Source organism: Hemitrygon akajei, chromosome 10 (genome assembly GCF_048418815.1).
Source record: "Hemitrygon akajei chromosome 10, sHemAka1.3, whole genome shotgun sequence".
Taxonomy (NCBI): domain Eukaryota; kingdom Metazoa; phylum Chordata; class Chondrichthyes; order Myliobatiformes; family Dasyatidae; genus Hemitrygon; species Hemitrygon akajei.
The window spans coordinates 152,711,226-152,727,760 of record NC_133133.1 but is presented as its reverse complement, the minus strand read 5'-3'; the positions used below and the strand labels follow the sequence as shown (position 1 = coordinate 152,727,760).

The window sequence follows — 16,535 nt, the reverse complement described above, 5'->3', positions numbered from 1 at the left end:
GGGATCTTTTGATGTGGACCCCAACATTCTTCTATTCCTCCACACTGCTATGAATCCTGCCATTAAGTTTGTACTCTGGTTTAAGTTTGACTTTCCAAAGTGTATGTCTAGATTGAATTTTATCAATCACTTCTCAAACCAACTGTCAATGTCCAATTGTAACCTACAAGAGCATTCTGCACTATCAATAACTCAACTTTCATGTCATCCACAAATTTACTAACTTGCCCTTCCACTTTCTCATCCCAGTCATTCATAAAAATTACAACAGGCAGAGGTCCCATAACAGAACTCTTCAGAGCGCCAGTAATTACCAACCTCCAGGTAAAGTATGCTCCATGTACTACATCCACTGCCTTCTGTGGCAAGCCAGTTCCACATCCACACTAACAACATTCCCTGGATCCCATGCCTCCTGACTTTCTGAATGTGCATATCATGGGGAACTTTATCAAATGCCTTACTAAAATTCATGTACACTACTTCCACTGTTCAACATCAATCAATTAGTTTCATCATTATCTTGAAAAATTCTATCAGGCTTATGAGGCACAAACTATCCCCTGCAAAACCATGCAGAGTATTCCTAATCAGACTATGCTTCTCCAAATGTTCTTAAAACTTCCCCCCCCCCCCCCCAATAGCTTGTCCACCACTGATGTAAGACTTACTGGTCTATAATCCCCAGGATTATTCTTTACCTTTCTTGGATAAAGGAATAACATATGCCACCCTCCAATCTTCTGGTACTACTGTGGTCAGTGCTGGTACAAAGATCATCACCAAAGGTGCATTAATCTCTTCCCTCACTTTCTGTAGTAACCCAGGGTATATATAGTCCAGCCCTGGGGGATTTATCTATCACAACCTGTTACAAAAGTTCCAGCATTTCCCCTTTCTTAACATTAGCATGTTCTATCATTCTATCTGTACTATGCTGTCCTCACATTCATCAAGGTTCCTCTCACTGGTTAATACTTAGTATTTATTAAGCACCTCCCTTATCTCCTCCGATCCAGGCATGTTTCCTCTTTTTTCCCCTGATTGATCTTGCCCTCACTCTTGTCATCCACATGTCATTCGTGTATGTGTAGCGTGCCTTGTGGTTTTCCCTAATCCTACTCACCAAGGCCTTCTCAAATCCCCTTCTCTAAGGCCCTCCTTCAGCTCTTCTTGGGTGCCTTATTACTCTCAGGAGCCCTGTTTGATCCTTGTTTCCTTAACCTTATGTGTCTTTCCTTCTTCCTCTCGACCAGATGTTTCACTTCTCTTGTTAACCATGGTTCCAACCGTGGCATGTTGTAAAATGATTATTCACTTTATTTAAAGTCAATTTGTTGATTTATTTTGCAGCCTCTCCATTTATTTTTCTCTTCTGCTCAGTACACACAAATCACCAATGTTTTTGTGCTCAAGTCACAGTGTAAGTTATCAATGTTACCAATCTTAGTTTGTAGTTCCCTGGTTTTTTTTACTTGGCTTCTGCTTCTCTCTGCTGTAATCACTACATCTTAGCTCCTGATACCCTACTCCCATCCGTAGTGTCCAGGCCTACAATCTCTCTCCTCCCATCCACCAGGTTTGGTCCATTAAAATCCCCCTTTCCAGTTCACCATCTCTTGGTCTCCATTAGCCTTCCACTCTCCCAAACCCATTTCCATTTTGCTACAGACCAAATTTCCACGAGCCTGACCTCATGAAAATATGGTGGCTCTCTCGGAACTGAATTTGATGTGGTGGGCCATCAATCAAAAAAGTGTGAGCATCCTGGACCTTCCAGTGAGCCTTAATACTTGCACTAGGGTTACTTGCAGTGAAGTTTTTTCCCCGTTTCTTATTACAGGATTACACACCAGACCCCAAACCGTCCAATGCAGTACATGAAAACTATCATTTCAATCAGTGCCTGTGGTTAAATAAAAAACTGAAATAAAAACTGCTTGAATTACTCAGCACATCAAATACGGTGGTAGAAAGGAGAATACTTATATGCCTCATTGTCTGAACTCATTACTGAGCCTATGCACATAACTGATTCATACTCGTAAGGCTGAACTTCCTTGATGAAATCAGCAAGGGCTCATTTAGCAAAACCTTGTGGAGTCAGAATACAATTTGCTGATGAATAGGTGAGACAACTGTACAGGGGAGATACAGCTAACACTTCCAGGGAAAACGGTAGATCCAAATACCTATACTCTGCCTTGCTGTGCATCAGTACAATACAATCATGAATAGTTTTAAGCAGTAACTGTTTTGAAGTGTTAAAATGTTGTTTTTAACACTAATATAATGAAATCATACATGTAAGGAACATTTCTGCAATTTTACTCCAAAAAAAGTTTATTATTTCACACTTAAGTCACATCAGTTAAGTAGAATAACAATATTAGGAATAATACTTTTATAACAAAAATAGTTAACTTGTTTGCAAGTTCTATAATTCATAGTCAAAGATGTAGCCATTCCATTTGTGCCATTTTGTGATTCAAATGAATCAAACTCTTCCATTTGCCATTTAGGAAAATTAAAAGAAAGGTTCTGGAGTCGGTGAAGTTCAAGTTTAATTGTCTTTCAACCATACATCAATACCCATGATTACAGCCAAACAAAACAGTGTTACTCCAGGGCCAAAGTGCAAAACACAGTACTGTACCAACAGTCATACACAGCATGAGGTGTATATAGCATGTACAAGATAGCAGTAAAATGTAGTTACACAAAAAGCAGTCCAAGTCCCTGAGTCTATGAATGTTAGATTTTAAGATATAGGAGCTGAAGTAGGCCATTCGGCCCATTGAGTCAGCTCTGCCATTCAATCAAAGGCTGATCCAATTCTTCCAGTCATCCCACTCCTCTGCCTTCTCTCCATACCCTTTGATGCCCTGGCTAATCAAGATTCTATCTATCTCTGCCTTAAATGCACCTAATGATTTGGCCTCCACAGTCACTCATGGCAACAAATTCCACCGAGTTACCACCCTCTGACTAAAGTAATTTCTCTGCACCTCTGTTCTAAATGGACGTCCTTCAATCCTGAAGTTGTGCCCTCTTGTCCTAGACTCCCCTACCATGGGAAATAACTTTGCCATATCTAATCTGTTCAGGCCTTTTAACATTTGGAATGTTTCTATGAGATGCCCCCTCATTCTCCTGAACTCCAGGGAATACAGACCAGGAGCTGCCAGACATTTCTCATATGTTTCATTCCTTGAATCATTCTCATGAATCTTCTCTGAACCCTCTCCAATGTCAGTATATCCTTTCTAAAATAAGGAGCCCAAAACTGCACACAATACTCTATGTGTGGTCTCACGGGTGCCTTATAGAGCCTCAACATCACATCCTGCTCTTATATTCTATACCTCTAGAAATGAATGCCAACATTGCATTCGCCTTCTTCACCACCGACTCGACCTTGAGGTTAACCTTTAGGTATCCTGAACAAGGATTTTGAATTCTCTCCCCATCTAAATAACAGTCTGCCCATTTATTTCTTCCACCAAAGTGCATGGCCATACACTATCCAACATTGTATTTCATTTACCATTTCTTTGCCCATTCCCCTAAACCATCTAAGTCTCTCTGCAGGCTCTGTTTCCTCAACACTACCCGCTCCTCCACCTATCTTTGTATCATTGGCAAATTCAGCCACAAGTCCATTAATCCCATAGTTCAAATCATTGACATACATCGTAAAAAGCAGCAGTCCCAACACCGACCCCTGTAGAACTCCACTGGTGAGGGTAGATATAGGACCAATAGACTGTTGCAACAGTCTGCTGTTGAACGTAATACAGCTGGTCTTTCACCTAGCAAAGAGTGGAGGGCAGCACCGATGCCAGCATGGACACTGTACCAATGACTCCGACTGTACCATGACAGCAATGACTCCGACTCCTCTCCTGGGCAGCTGCAAACAGTCGACACCAAGGCTTGAGGCCTAGTCTTTCACTGAACAAACACTATAAACTGGAGGGCAGTGAAGAGTCTAGGGTTAGTGGTCATTATTGGGAGATTGGGGCTGAGAGTCAGAAGAGGTGCTGTAGGTAAGTTCAGGGAGAATTGCTTGAGCATCAGGACTGCAAAAGTGGAATGACAATTGGGTAAATGGAGGGAGGAATGTTGGTTCTGGGGCTTCAGCACTGGGAGGATCAGAGGAACCACAGTAGTTCTCAAGGATCAGAAGGTCAGAGCCAAAGTCTTGGGAGGTCAGGTCAATATCAAGTGCTGGGTCAGCTGGATTCCAAAGGAATGAAGTACTTTCCTCATAATCCAGAATTGTAATGTGAAGGCCTGGTTATGCTGGGCGTAACCAACAATGGCTACTCCTGGGACAATTGATTTGAGTTCTCTCACAATGCTCCAAAAGGAACATTGCACTGATATTGTGGCTGAATCAGAAATAAAATGAGAGTCACACTAGTGCCGTGCATTAGGAAATGCACAGTCGAATGTTTGGCTCACAACCAGCCTAGGAAAGACATGAGTTTTAATTACATAATAATGCAAGAAAAACAGTGTTTTGTGATTGCGTTTTAGGCAAAGACCTGTACACAGTATGTTAAATATCTTCCATCTGAGCACAATTTCTGTTGGTTGAATTTATCTCAAGCCCTGTATTACTTGGCCACTAGGCTAGGGGTCACTGTTGTCCATTGTTTCTCCAACATAGACAGCATAATGGCTTTAGCTTTATAGAAGACAAGTTAAATAAACTTTATTTTTGTGGATGGCCTAGGCTAAACCAGCTTCTGTTATGCCAGACTATCCTCAGGAAGTATTGTGCATGCTGCATTATCCTAACACCACAACCTCTTATAGATGCTGGCTTCCTCCTCCTCTGAAAACAACAGCCTTGTGTTTGATAGTGTGGAAGGTAGTTATACAATTGTAGGCTAGGACCTTGAAAATGGCAATGAAAGTAGATAACATGATAAAGAAAACATACAAAATACTGCCTTTCATTAGCAGGGACATTGAATAAAGAAGTAGAGAAATTATTACCCCAAATTTTAGAAGCCTGGGTCAGACCTCAACTGATGTACCAGAACCAATTCTGGCACCAAGGTTTCAGAAGGATGAAATAGAATGGAGAGGAGATTCCACAGGATGTTACCTGGGGTGGGGCAGTTCATTCATGAATAGACACTGCAGAAGTTAAGTCTGTTCTTCCTGGGGTGTCACACACAAAATGCTGGAGGAGTTCAGCATTTTGTGTCTGCTGCTCGGATTTCCAGCATCTGCAGATTTTCTCTTGTTTGCTCCCTGGAGTATAGGAGGTTCAGAGGTTTTGTTTGAGATATGTGAAATAACGAGTGGTATCGGTAGGGTAAGCTCAGAGAACGTTTCCCATATCAGGTTGAGATAAAACTAGAAGGCACAAGTCTGGAGTAGTGATGAACTCATTCAGAAGAGATGCAAAGGGAATCTTCTTCACCCAGATAGCAGTAAGTACCTTGAATACACTACTTGAGAGAATGGCTGAATATGGGTTGCTGAGAGCATTTACACAGTGTCCAAATGGCTCAGCCATAAAGGATAATGGATCAAATGCTGGTCAGTAAGAGCTGACCTCAACACTTCTCAGTATTCGGAGATGTTGGAAAGACTTCCCTGCCACTAAATAGTGCTTAGCTCTCCCAATGCCAGCACTTAGTATTTGGCATTTTACTATGGATCCAAGGTCATATTAAGATGAGGCAAAGGGCTTTCTTGTGGCCTTCATTACATGTTCCTCTAATTACAAATCTAAAGTTAGCATAACAGGACACGTCAGCCTTTGAAAGAAAGAAACTGGATACATTTCATTTAACATAGTTAGATGTAAAGTAACAGAATTCTGGTACACATTTCTACTTCCCATTTTACGACTGTCTGTGTCAAATAACTGCTGTCACTGACAGTTAAATGAAATAACTAAAATAACTGGGCCCAGAACACGTGCACTCTTACTACTCAAGCACTGTCATAGAGCATATAGGAGGGAAATTGAAAATCTGGCTGGGTGGTATCATAAACAACAACCATTGTCAGGAAGACCAAGGAGCTGATTATTGACTACAGGAGAAGGAACGCAGAGGTCCATGAGTCAGTCCTTGTTACCTCATCAGAGGGTAAGAGGAGGAGAGGGTCAGCAACTTTGAATTCTTCATTGTGATTATTTCGGAGGACCTGTCCTGGACCCAGCATGTAAGTGCAATTACGAAGAAAACACGACATTGCTTCTACTTCCTTGGAGGTTTACGAAGATTCGGCATGACATCTAAAACTTTGGCAAACTTCTAGAGATGTGTGATGGAGAATATATTGACTGGTTGCATCATAGCCAGGTATGGAAACACCGATGCCTTTGAACAAAAAAAATCTGACAATAAGTAGTGGATACGGCCCAGTCCATCATGGGTTAATGCCCTCCCCTCCATTAAACGCATCTACATGAAATATTGTGGTAGGAAATCATCATCAGAGACCCTCACCACCCAGGACGTGCTCTCTTCTCAGCTGCTACCATCAGGAAGAAGGTACAGGAGCCTTAGGACTCACCCCGCCAGATTCAGGAACAATTCTTTCACCTCAACCACCAGGCTCTTGAACCAAAGGGGATAACTTCACTCAACTTGTCCCAGCGTGAAATGTTCCCACAATGCATGGAGTCAGTTTCAAGTACTCCCCATCTCCTGTTCTCAAAATTTATTGCTTACTTGTTTATTGTTATTATTTCTTTCTTTTTGTATTTGCACTGTTTGTTATCTGTTGCATACTGGTTGAACGCCCGAGTTGATGCGGACTTTCATTGATTTCATTTTTATGGATTTATTGAGTACGCCCATAAGAAAATGAATCTTAGGGTGGAATATGGTGACATATATGTGATAATAAATTTACTTTACTGGAACTATGAACTGTTCCCTCTTAAGCTGCACAGCTGTGAAGTAACTGAAATACACATAGCCTTTGTTGCTGCATAGCTGGAATTTTCTTTTGTATATTATTAATATAGTTTTGAAATCATGCTAGTATAATTTTGAAATCAATGTTAACATAATTGTGAAGTACCCCATAATTAATTATGTGTTAATGAATAGAATCCATAAAATTTCTAAATAATAAATATACCACAACTTCTACTTTGAAATATTTGATTGTGTTCAACATATTTACATTGTCAGTGTTTCAAATTACAACACTATTACAAATTGTAACAATAAACACAAATTGGAAGTCAGTAGCTCTTTTTTTTTGAAATATGCATACTTTGAATATTTGGAACGAAATTTGAAAAATCACATACTTTTGATTTTATTTATGGTCAGTATCTTGATATGTAAAAATATTCCCAATTTTCTTTGGAGGTAGGTTTGGATGCAAAGATGGGAATTCAGTATCTAGGCGTTGCAAAAGCCATTCTACCTTAAATTTTCTACAAGCTTTGTTTTTCAATGCATTTAATTCTTCTTAAGCTTTTCTTTTTGACATCCTTAGGGTACTAGAAATAACAGTAATTATTATTTGAGAATCCTAAAAATAGTAATTATTATTATTTGAAACATTTAAGGTAAGTCAAAAAAATAAAATAACCGCAGTCATGCAAAGCATTTTATGGAAACGCAGTTTTACCTTGTTCCAACAATTTTAAAATTAAAAATATTATTCGATAATGATTTTTCTAAAAGATTACTTACCAAAAAATGTCAGAATATAGAATTTTTCACATTGAACAAACACAAAGCACAACTCACAAGTAAATGATGTCAGGTAATCAATACAACTGACAGGCACAATGGCAAAAATAAAATGTTTTGACTAGATGGCATTGGCGTTTAGTGGGCCAGTAGTTTATTAGCAATGAGCTATCGACTTCCGTTGTGTTTACAATTTGTAACATTACTGTTCTCAGGCCATGTAAAAATCCTCTGCTCGGACCAATGTTCAGCTGTAAAAAAGTAGAGGAAATGGTGGACATTTTATTTACTTGTGTGCTCACACTGTTCTGAAGTCTGATCAGAAACCTGCTATCTTTATACGGAATTGACTTATCAGTTATGAATTTTAGTCATTGTAAGTTGTATATGTTTGAGTTCCTTACTCACAAGGCCAATCATCATTCATAATAGAAGTGTTAAAGTCAATCAAAACTTCAAGCAAACAGCTGATGATCTTTTAAAGTTAGTAAAAACATTGGAGCCTTAGTTGTTGAGTATGTTTCACATCCCTCTGTTACTCTGATCTCATCTCTCTCAGGCACTCCCATTATGTAAAGGGACTGTTTTAGGAAGACCTTTCTGGAAAAATCTCTTTGCAGAGGCCTCACTCGTTTGGCTTGAGTATACACTGCCACAGTTTATCCCATCTGCAGTAAGAAGAGGTCTCACTTCAAAAGTCTCATTTGACTACAACTGTCCCAGGTTATCGTTGCCTTTAACCCTTGCCTTACTGCAAGTTACACATGTATAAAAGTTCTAATCCCTAGACTCCAACTTCTGATTTGGATCCATCTTTAATGTCATTGTCTTAGTTGCTGCTGGCTCCAAGCACACTGATCTTTGCCATGACTCTTTAATTATGCTGGTCAATATGTTCTTCCTTTTAGAATGCCATGCCATTTCTAATTATGTTTTTTTTTCTCTCTAGATGTACAGACTGAACTGCAAAACTGTATAATGGAAAATGTATTTGGCTAACGTTGTGATTCCTTTAGGGTACACAGAGATTCGAAGACCACTTTGCACAAGTGTTCTGATCCCCGTGATTGAAATACAAGTTACTTTTTAAAGTGATTAAGTTATTGAAGTGAAACATAATCATTTGCAATTATTTGAAGATGATTGACAAATACATTTATATTATCATCATTAAGACATTTATTCAAATAAATTTCCCTGTATACTTACAGTGATTCTGTAGTGACAAAGGTCACATTAATTTTGAAGATATACTTTTTATGATAGCAACAGTGCAAAGTAATACTTCTCAGTAAATTATCATTGCTGTTGATTTACAGAGACAGAACACGTAAAGTTTTATCACTATTACATTATGTCCTCCCTCCAAAAAAAATTTAAAACTTTTCTGCAGAAATAAGTATGGGAAAAACTACTTATCTTAGAATAATGTTTGCACATCTTTAGCCTAGAAATTAGTTTTCTCCCAATTATTGATGCCTTCAATGGATGCTTTAAGTTTGCTTTAACACCAAATTGTGAGTCACCAATGATATCACAAAATTAAGATAACCTTACTCGAGTGGGTTTATTCCCGTTTACCAGTGTCAGCACTTAGCTCATTCACAAATGGCAGCTAATTGCAAAGAGGGAAGCTGATGCCTCACTCACAGGCTGCCTGTTGAGAAATGAGTCAACACTATGAACGTGCACCCTCAAGACGGTGAGTCAGCACTCTGAATGTGAACCCTCATGCAGGCTGCCATGGAAATGAGAGTAAATAGTGAGGGAAGCTGGAAATGTTGAGATGATGAACAAAACTGAAGGGAGATAGTAAGGGTTAAATAGCAATAAGGTCTAATGTGGGGACCATTTTATGGGGCATTGTAATCCGGTCACTGCAACAGATATTATTATGGTCACTAGAACGGAGGCACGTTGATCCAGTAACTTTTATCAGTCATGTCTGAATTATGAACTTTCCCTAGATATGGAGTTATATAATTAACAACATGCATTGAATTGAATTGACTTTATTTCTTACATCCTTCACATACATGAGTAAAAATCTTTACGTTACATCTCCATCTAAATGTGCAATGTGTAATCATAGTAATTATATTTATAATAAATAGAACAGTCAGTGTAATATAGAGTGCACTCAAATCAACGTGAGTTCATCAGTCTGATGGCCTGTGAAAGAAGCTGTCTTGGAGCCTGTTGGTCCTGGCCTTTATGGTGCAGTACCATTTCCTAGATGGTAGCAGCTGGAATAGATTGTGGTTAGGATATCTTGGGTCCCCATTGATCCTATGGGCCCTTTTTACACACCTGTCCTTCTAAATGTCCTGAATCATGAGAAGTTCACAACTACAGATGTGCTGGGCTGTCCACACCACTCTCTGCAGAGTCCTGCGATTAAGGGAGGTACAGTTCCCATACCAAGCAGTGATGTAGCCAGTCAGGGTGCTCTCAATCGTGCCCCTGTAGAGAATTCTTAGGATATGGAGGCCCATACCAAACTTCCTCAACCGTCTGAGGTGAAAGAGGCGCTGTTGTGCTTTTTTCACCACACAGCTGGTGTGTACAGACCACATGAGGTCCTCAGTGATGTGGATGCTGAGGAACTTGAAGCTGTTTACCTCTCAACCCCAGATCTACTGATGTCAATAGGGGATAGCCCGTCTCCATTCCTCCTGTAATCCACAACCAGCTCCTTTATTTTTGCAACATTGAGGGAGAGGTTGTTTTCTTGACATCACTGTGTCAGAGAGATGACTTCTTCCCTGTAGGCCACCTGGTTATTGTTTGAGATAAGGCCAATCAATGTAGTGTTGTCGGCAAATTTAATTAGCAGATTGGAGCTGTGGGTGGTGATACTGTCATGGGTATAGTCAGGGAGTAAAGGAGGGGACTCAGTTTGCAGCCCTGGGATGGCTCCTGTTTTGAGAGTCAGAGGATTGAAGGTGAGGGAGCCCACTCTTAAAACCTGCCGGCAATCTGACAGGAAGTCCAGGATCCAGCTACACAAGGCAGAGTCAAGGCTGAGGTCTCTGAGCTTCTTGTCGAGCCTGTAGGGAATTATGGTGTTGAATGCTGAATTGTAGTCCAAGAACAGCATTCTCACATAAGCATCCTTCTTCTCCAGATGTGTAAGGACAGTAAATTGTGAGTCACCAATGATATCACAAAATTAGGATAACCTTGCTCGAGTGGGTTTATTCCCGTTTACCAGTGTCAGCACTTAGCTCATTCACAAATGGCAGCTAATTGCAAAGAAGGAAGCTGATGCCTCACTCACAGGCTGCCTGTTGAGAGATGAGTCAGCACTCTGAACATGCACCCTCATGACGGTGAGTCAGCACTCTGAATGTGAACCCTCATGCAGGCTGCCATGGAAATGAGAGTAAGTAGTGAGAGAAGCTGGTAACGTTGAGATAATGAAAAAAACTGAAGGGGGGGATATTAAGGGTTAAATGGCAATAAGGTCTAATGTGGGGGCATTATGACAGAAATTTTTGTGGTTACTGAAACAGAAGCACATTGATCCAGTAACTTTTATCAGTGCTGTCTGAATTAAAAACTTTCCCTAGATATGGACATAAACAATTAAAAACATACGCACTTTCAGTATGCTATTCAAACATAAAATACATCTTATTTTTCAATCCAGTTTCTTTGCTTTTATTTCTCAATGACTGAATAATACTACTTCTTAAGTTTGTTGGGATGTTTCATAAATATTTTCAGAAGTGTCTTATGAAACAATTTTCTCAACTTAGTTTTATGAAAGCTGTAAACTTCAGTTTTCCTCCCCACGTTTCGTAACACCAGGGAAATTGGCAGGTGATGTGACGGGTGGTTCAAATAAATGTTCAGCAGGTTTAGCAAAAACAGAGGATGGTGCTTGATTGTGCAATAATTTTAAAGATTGCTTGACTTCAGAGTGATTAGAGGAGTTCTGAGGTAAAATAGAATTTGGTTTTCTGGGTGATTCTGAGGCTTGGTAGATATGGTCTATAGAATCTTTTGATAGGATCTCTGGGTACATGCCCTGATTGGACACTGAAAAACAAATACAATCATTTGCTTTGGAAGTACAGGTTGAAACTCTTTGGTCTGGCATTCTCTTACCTGGCAGCTCCAGTGTTCTGAATTTTGCACCATTATTTGGCAGGCTGGCACCAATTTAATTGCATTGGCAAACTTAATAGTCTTTTTTTTCCTGTTTTAAACTTTATTATGTATATCTAAGACAGACTGAAGCAAGACTTTCCAGGTGCAGATCCATGGTCTCGTGAGACTAACGGATGCCATCGATCAAGTACAGTCCCATGTAATGAAAAGTTGCCCTTCTGGAATTCAGAAATCACTAGCCTAAATGTTAGGGATATGGAATACATATTTGCATTTTCAGAATTGATATGAAAATAAAAAGAAAAATAGAAACAGAATGTGTACAGAGAACTGAACTAATTTAGCAAGGACAACAATCACGGGTGCCAATTATGAGATTTGCTTTGGAAACTGACGAGGGTGTCCTTGAAGCAATTTTGGTGATTTGTCATTTTCTGTGATCTGGCACCCCAGGTCGCAGGAGTGCTGGACGAGAGGGTTTCAGACTCTAGACTGGTTTCTGCAATTGTAAATTTTGTACAGATGTGAGACAACTGAAATCAGGTGGCACGGAATAGCCTGACTTAACTTCCAATGCAGAATATTTTTGAACCAAGACATTCTTGTCTTGTTACTTTCCCTGCACTCCTTCCAGACCAGTGTACCACCCATATTTTTCTACATTTGTATCTCGTGGGTTCCCTGACCATTTTACCAATAAATGAAATTGGATAAAAGTATTACAATAAAATTATTTATAAGTTTTAGATGAACTTGTACCATCAAAATTGCAAATCCATCACTGAGATATATTTACCTTCTCATTTTTTAATTTAACATTTTAAGTTTTTTTTTACAATGCATCAAAGCTGTGAGTTCATTGTGCTCCGCAGTGGGTTCTTTCCTCTTTATGGGATTATTTATGTTTGCCCAGGTAACTTGGGCTGTGGTATGCTTGGATTGGAAATGCTTAAATGGAAATGCAGCAGACGCTGCTAAAGAACTACTCTTCATTGTCAAAAAAGCAGTAATATTGACAGAAAAATTGATTCATTCTTCACCATGCCCAGTAGACAGACTTTGAAACCTTGCCACAGTTTTTTCCTGGAAGATTAGTTTACATGAAAGAGGAATAAGTAGGTCAGGAACTTCTCCGGCCCACAGAGAAAGATACTTCTTCTGACTCTCCTTCATGAACTAACAGGGGGCACACCAACACACACAAAATGCTGGTGGAACACAGCAGGCCAGGCAGCATCTATAGGGAGAAGCGCTGTCGACATTTTGGGCCGAGACCCTTCGTCAGGACACACAGGGGGCACACCAATAGTGTTTAGGTGTAGTTGGGATTCATGATGTTGAAACTGGAAGGATTTGGCATTTATTTGTTGGCCTGATACCCACAAGGGTCAAAATTAGGCCTAGAGTCTTTCTGTTTAAAAGTATCAGTTATGCAGTTGCTCCTAAATACATTCTTTTGCTACACAGCAGTACTTTGGAAGTTTTAATCCAAAGAAAGATTATTTATCTACACAGCTTTCAAATTAAGAAATTTATTAACTCCAGAACAATCTATTTCAATTATTATTGCTAACTATTCTAAAGTAGCACGTATAAAACCACAAAGGATTGCTTATGACTGTCTTCATTTCTAGAGTTCGGTAGAACAACCGATGTTAAGCTCACAACCTATTTTAAGATAGTTACATGTTTTCATGTCCTTTTTTTATAGATTCTGGTAGTTAAGGCAAAATTAGCATTGCTGCCAAATTCAATGTATATGGTGGTTAAATATGAAAACTAACTTCAAATATTTCCATTTCAGTTATAATAAAGTATATAGAGAACATTTGCGTTTTCATTAAGAAAAAGGTTCTTCATACAGACAGTAATTTCAAGATCAAAACTCCAATGGCTTACATTTATCCGACACCCCCCACTCCAAATGAAAGCCCAGTTAAATCTACATCCTACCAAAAGCTGAAGTGTTTACCAAGACTTGTCAGGTTACTGTTGAAAGCATGGAGGGGATCTGTTTTGTGGCATTCACCTCCTGTTGATGCATAATGACAGCCTTGCTGAGCTGTCATCTTCTGGTGGAATTGCTACAAGAATTTTGGATTGTAAAGGACCTTTGGATCAATTCTTTCAATCACTTCTGTTCCCGGCCACTGGTGTAGTGGCATCTGCACCTGACCTCGAGGCGAGTGGTCCCGGGTTCAAATCTGGCCAGCTCCTTGCATGCCGGGTTGAGCATTGAGCTAGCAATGCGACCTCAAAAAAAACATAAAAATGCGAAAGAAGTGCGAAACAAGTGCCCCACATAGTGGCAAGGTTGCTGCCCAATGCGCTACAAGGCACAGAAAGGAACAACAACATTTAAATAAACGATAGTTGGAGGTGATCATTGAACCTCCTGTAAAGTTAACTGAATTTTAATTTGTGAGCTAGTAGAAATATTTGGTGTACACATTTTTAATCTGCAGCACGAGTTATTTTTTAGTATTGCTTGCATTTCATTTTATGATTAACGGGATTGAAAAAGAAAAATGTCTTTTTAATAACTGCATCCACAATGGCTCGAATGGCTTTTTCCCTCTTCTTAAGGAAAGTGTCCTGAACAGCAACACTTTCTTAATCCTATATTTTCAGTAGCACGCTGAAGTTACTGGTTGTTACATTGTTTCAATAACACCGTTTTATATTTTAAGTGGTAATTTAACAAGAATATAGATTTAGATAAACAGTTATGATAAATTTATGGGAAACTTAAATGCCTGTATTGGATTTAATTGTGTTACAGATTGAACATAAAATCTTCTCCTGGAGTTTTAAATGCTTTTGCATGTTTACTGCTCATTTTGTCAGCATTTGCTTCAGGAATTTTCAATAACAAACTGCAGTAAAAAAAAATGCTGCAGGCATCATCTTACCCCTTAATTCTGAGGCCACTGTAGTTCTTATGTAGCTTAGGGGAAATCATTCGCTCTCTGCTATGCTTAACACTCACCTGCCCCTCATGTCACAGTTATTACTCAGGAGCTCAGCACATCAGAAAGTGGATTACAACTGTGCTGTAGCACTAAGGTCAAACTAGAGTGGCATCAGTGGTTAAAATACTTCACTACCTAATAACCATGACCTTCTAGGCTAATGTACTTACTAAGCCTATCAGCTGTCTCGTGTGGCATCAAGTTTATAATTCCACATAGAAAAATTTTTTTGAGTGGGCACAATTCAGCTGTTGCATTTGTAAGAAGAGTTGCATTATAATTGCTTCTTTTAATAAATTAACAATAAGATGTCTTCATTTATTAATTAAGGTATAATATATTTTGGGAAGGGATCATATACATTTAAACCTTGAGACCTGTTTTATCTTTTACTACCTATATTATAACTTGGAGAAACCTTGTAGGGGAACAAGGGCTTTAAAATCAAGGTCTTCAAAATTCCTCTCACATCCTACTGCTTTCTATATATGTCTTGGCTGGCAAGAGCACACCCAACAGGAAAGTAATGCGGTTGCAATTATCCAAATGAAAACCAAAGATAATATTAGAGACGTAAGCAAAGGATCGGTTGCAGTTTCACTTTTAGACCGGAGCTGTCAAGGAGAGGAGAGTGGGCTAGGAAAGGCTCAGAAAGATGGTAATCGTATTTTGTTTTAGATTTTCTACGTACCAGAGGGAGATTCTGCTCTGAGCCTCCTTTACAGTTAGCAGCATCCCTGGTTGGGCCTTTTGCCTCCAGCACCCACTGATAGGTCGCCTGAGTAAACTAGGTTTGGTCAAGTTATTAAGAGTATGCATGGTAATGAGACTGAGTTTTTAAGATTGCTGGGGCTAGTGCATCTCCAAGTTCCCTGGGGCTCAAGTTTACACTTTCCACTCAACCCACACCCACATTCTTCCCTCCATCAATCTCTTTAAAAGCTAGCCACGTGTGTCCTTTCAAGTAGGAGATCCACAAGGCAAGGTGTTTCCATGTACCAAGCAGAGTCTACTTTGTACTGTTAGCTTGTGTTGTGTTTGATTGTGCACTCAGCCTGCCTTTCTTTCATCCGCAGATTACTATCCTGCAAAGAAGAGATGCACACATCGAGCCTGCCACAGCAGAAGGAAGTAACATTCCAGGAGAGAAAATTGAGTGATTACAAAAGAACTGAACATGATCAGATGATTCCTAAAGAAACTGTAGCAGAAGATTTCTTATTAAACTACAGATTATTTTCAACTAGCACGTTGATACTCTCATCATTGAAGGCCATTATAAGTAGGATTTTCTTCAACTGGATTGCTTTTGTATGCTACAAAGTAAGGTTAAAATTCATTGTGTTTCTGGACAAAGTCAAATTCTGACTTCTTGTAGTCTTTTTGGTAAAGAAATGATTTCCATCTCTTCCACATCATAAAGACTTTGTGCACGAAATGTATTTCACTAGTGGCTTGTTCATTGCAAATGTCTGCAAGTACTCTGGATTTTATTTGTTTTTTATTTTAAAACTACCCTCTTTTTGCAATACTCCGATTTAGTCTGCCTTTACATAAAGAAAGCATGGTATATCATACAACAGTGGTACATTGAAGGGTTATGATGCTGAGACTATTGGTAACACAATCAGATTATGTTTCAAAACATTAGCCAAAGAAGAAGATTCTGCAGGACTAGCGCATTGACATGAAAACAAAACAAGCCCCACATAGTCTTGAAGCACGCTTAATTTTGCTGAACAATGATACAGACAGTATACAA

General features: G+C 39.3%; 1 protein-coding gene across 2 annotated transcripts in view; it reads left to right on the top strand.

Moving 5' to 3' along the window:
- The window catches only part of LOC140734838 (cyclin-dependent kinase inhibitor 1-like), a 32,496-nt gene extending 16,285 nt beyond the window's left edge, over positions 1-16,211 (top strand). For both annotated transcript variants that reach the window (XM_073059424.1, XM_073059423.1), the window contains exon 3: positions 15,850-16,211. In XM_073059424.1, coding sequence (XP_072915525.1) covers positions 15,850-15,908 — 59 coding nt within the window. In that variant the 3' untranslated portion in view covers positions 15,909-16,211. The remainder of the gene's footprint in view (positions 1-15,849) is intronic.
- The last annotated feature ends 324 nt before the right edge of the window (positions 16,212-16,535 follow it).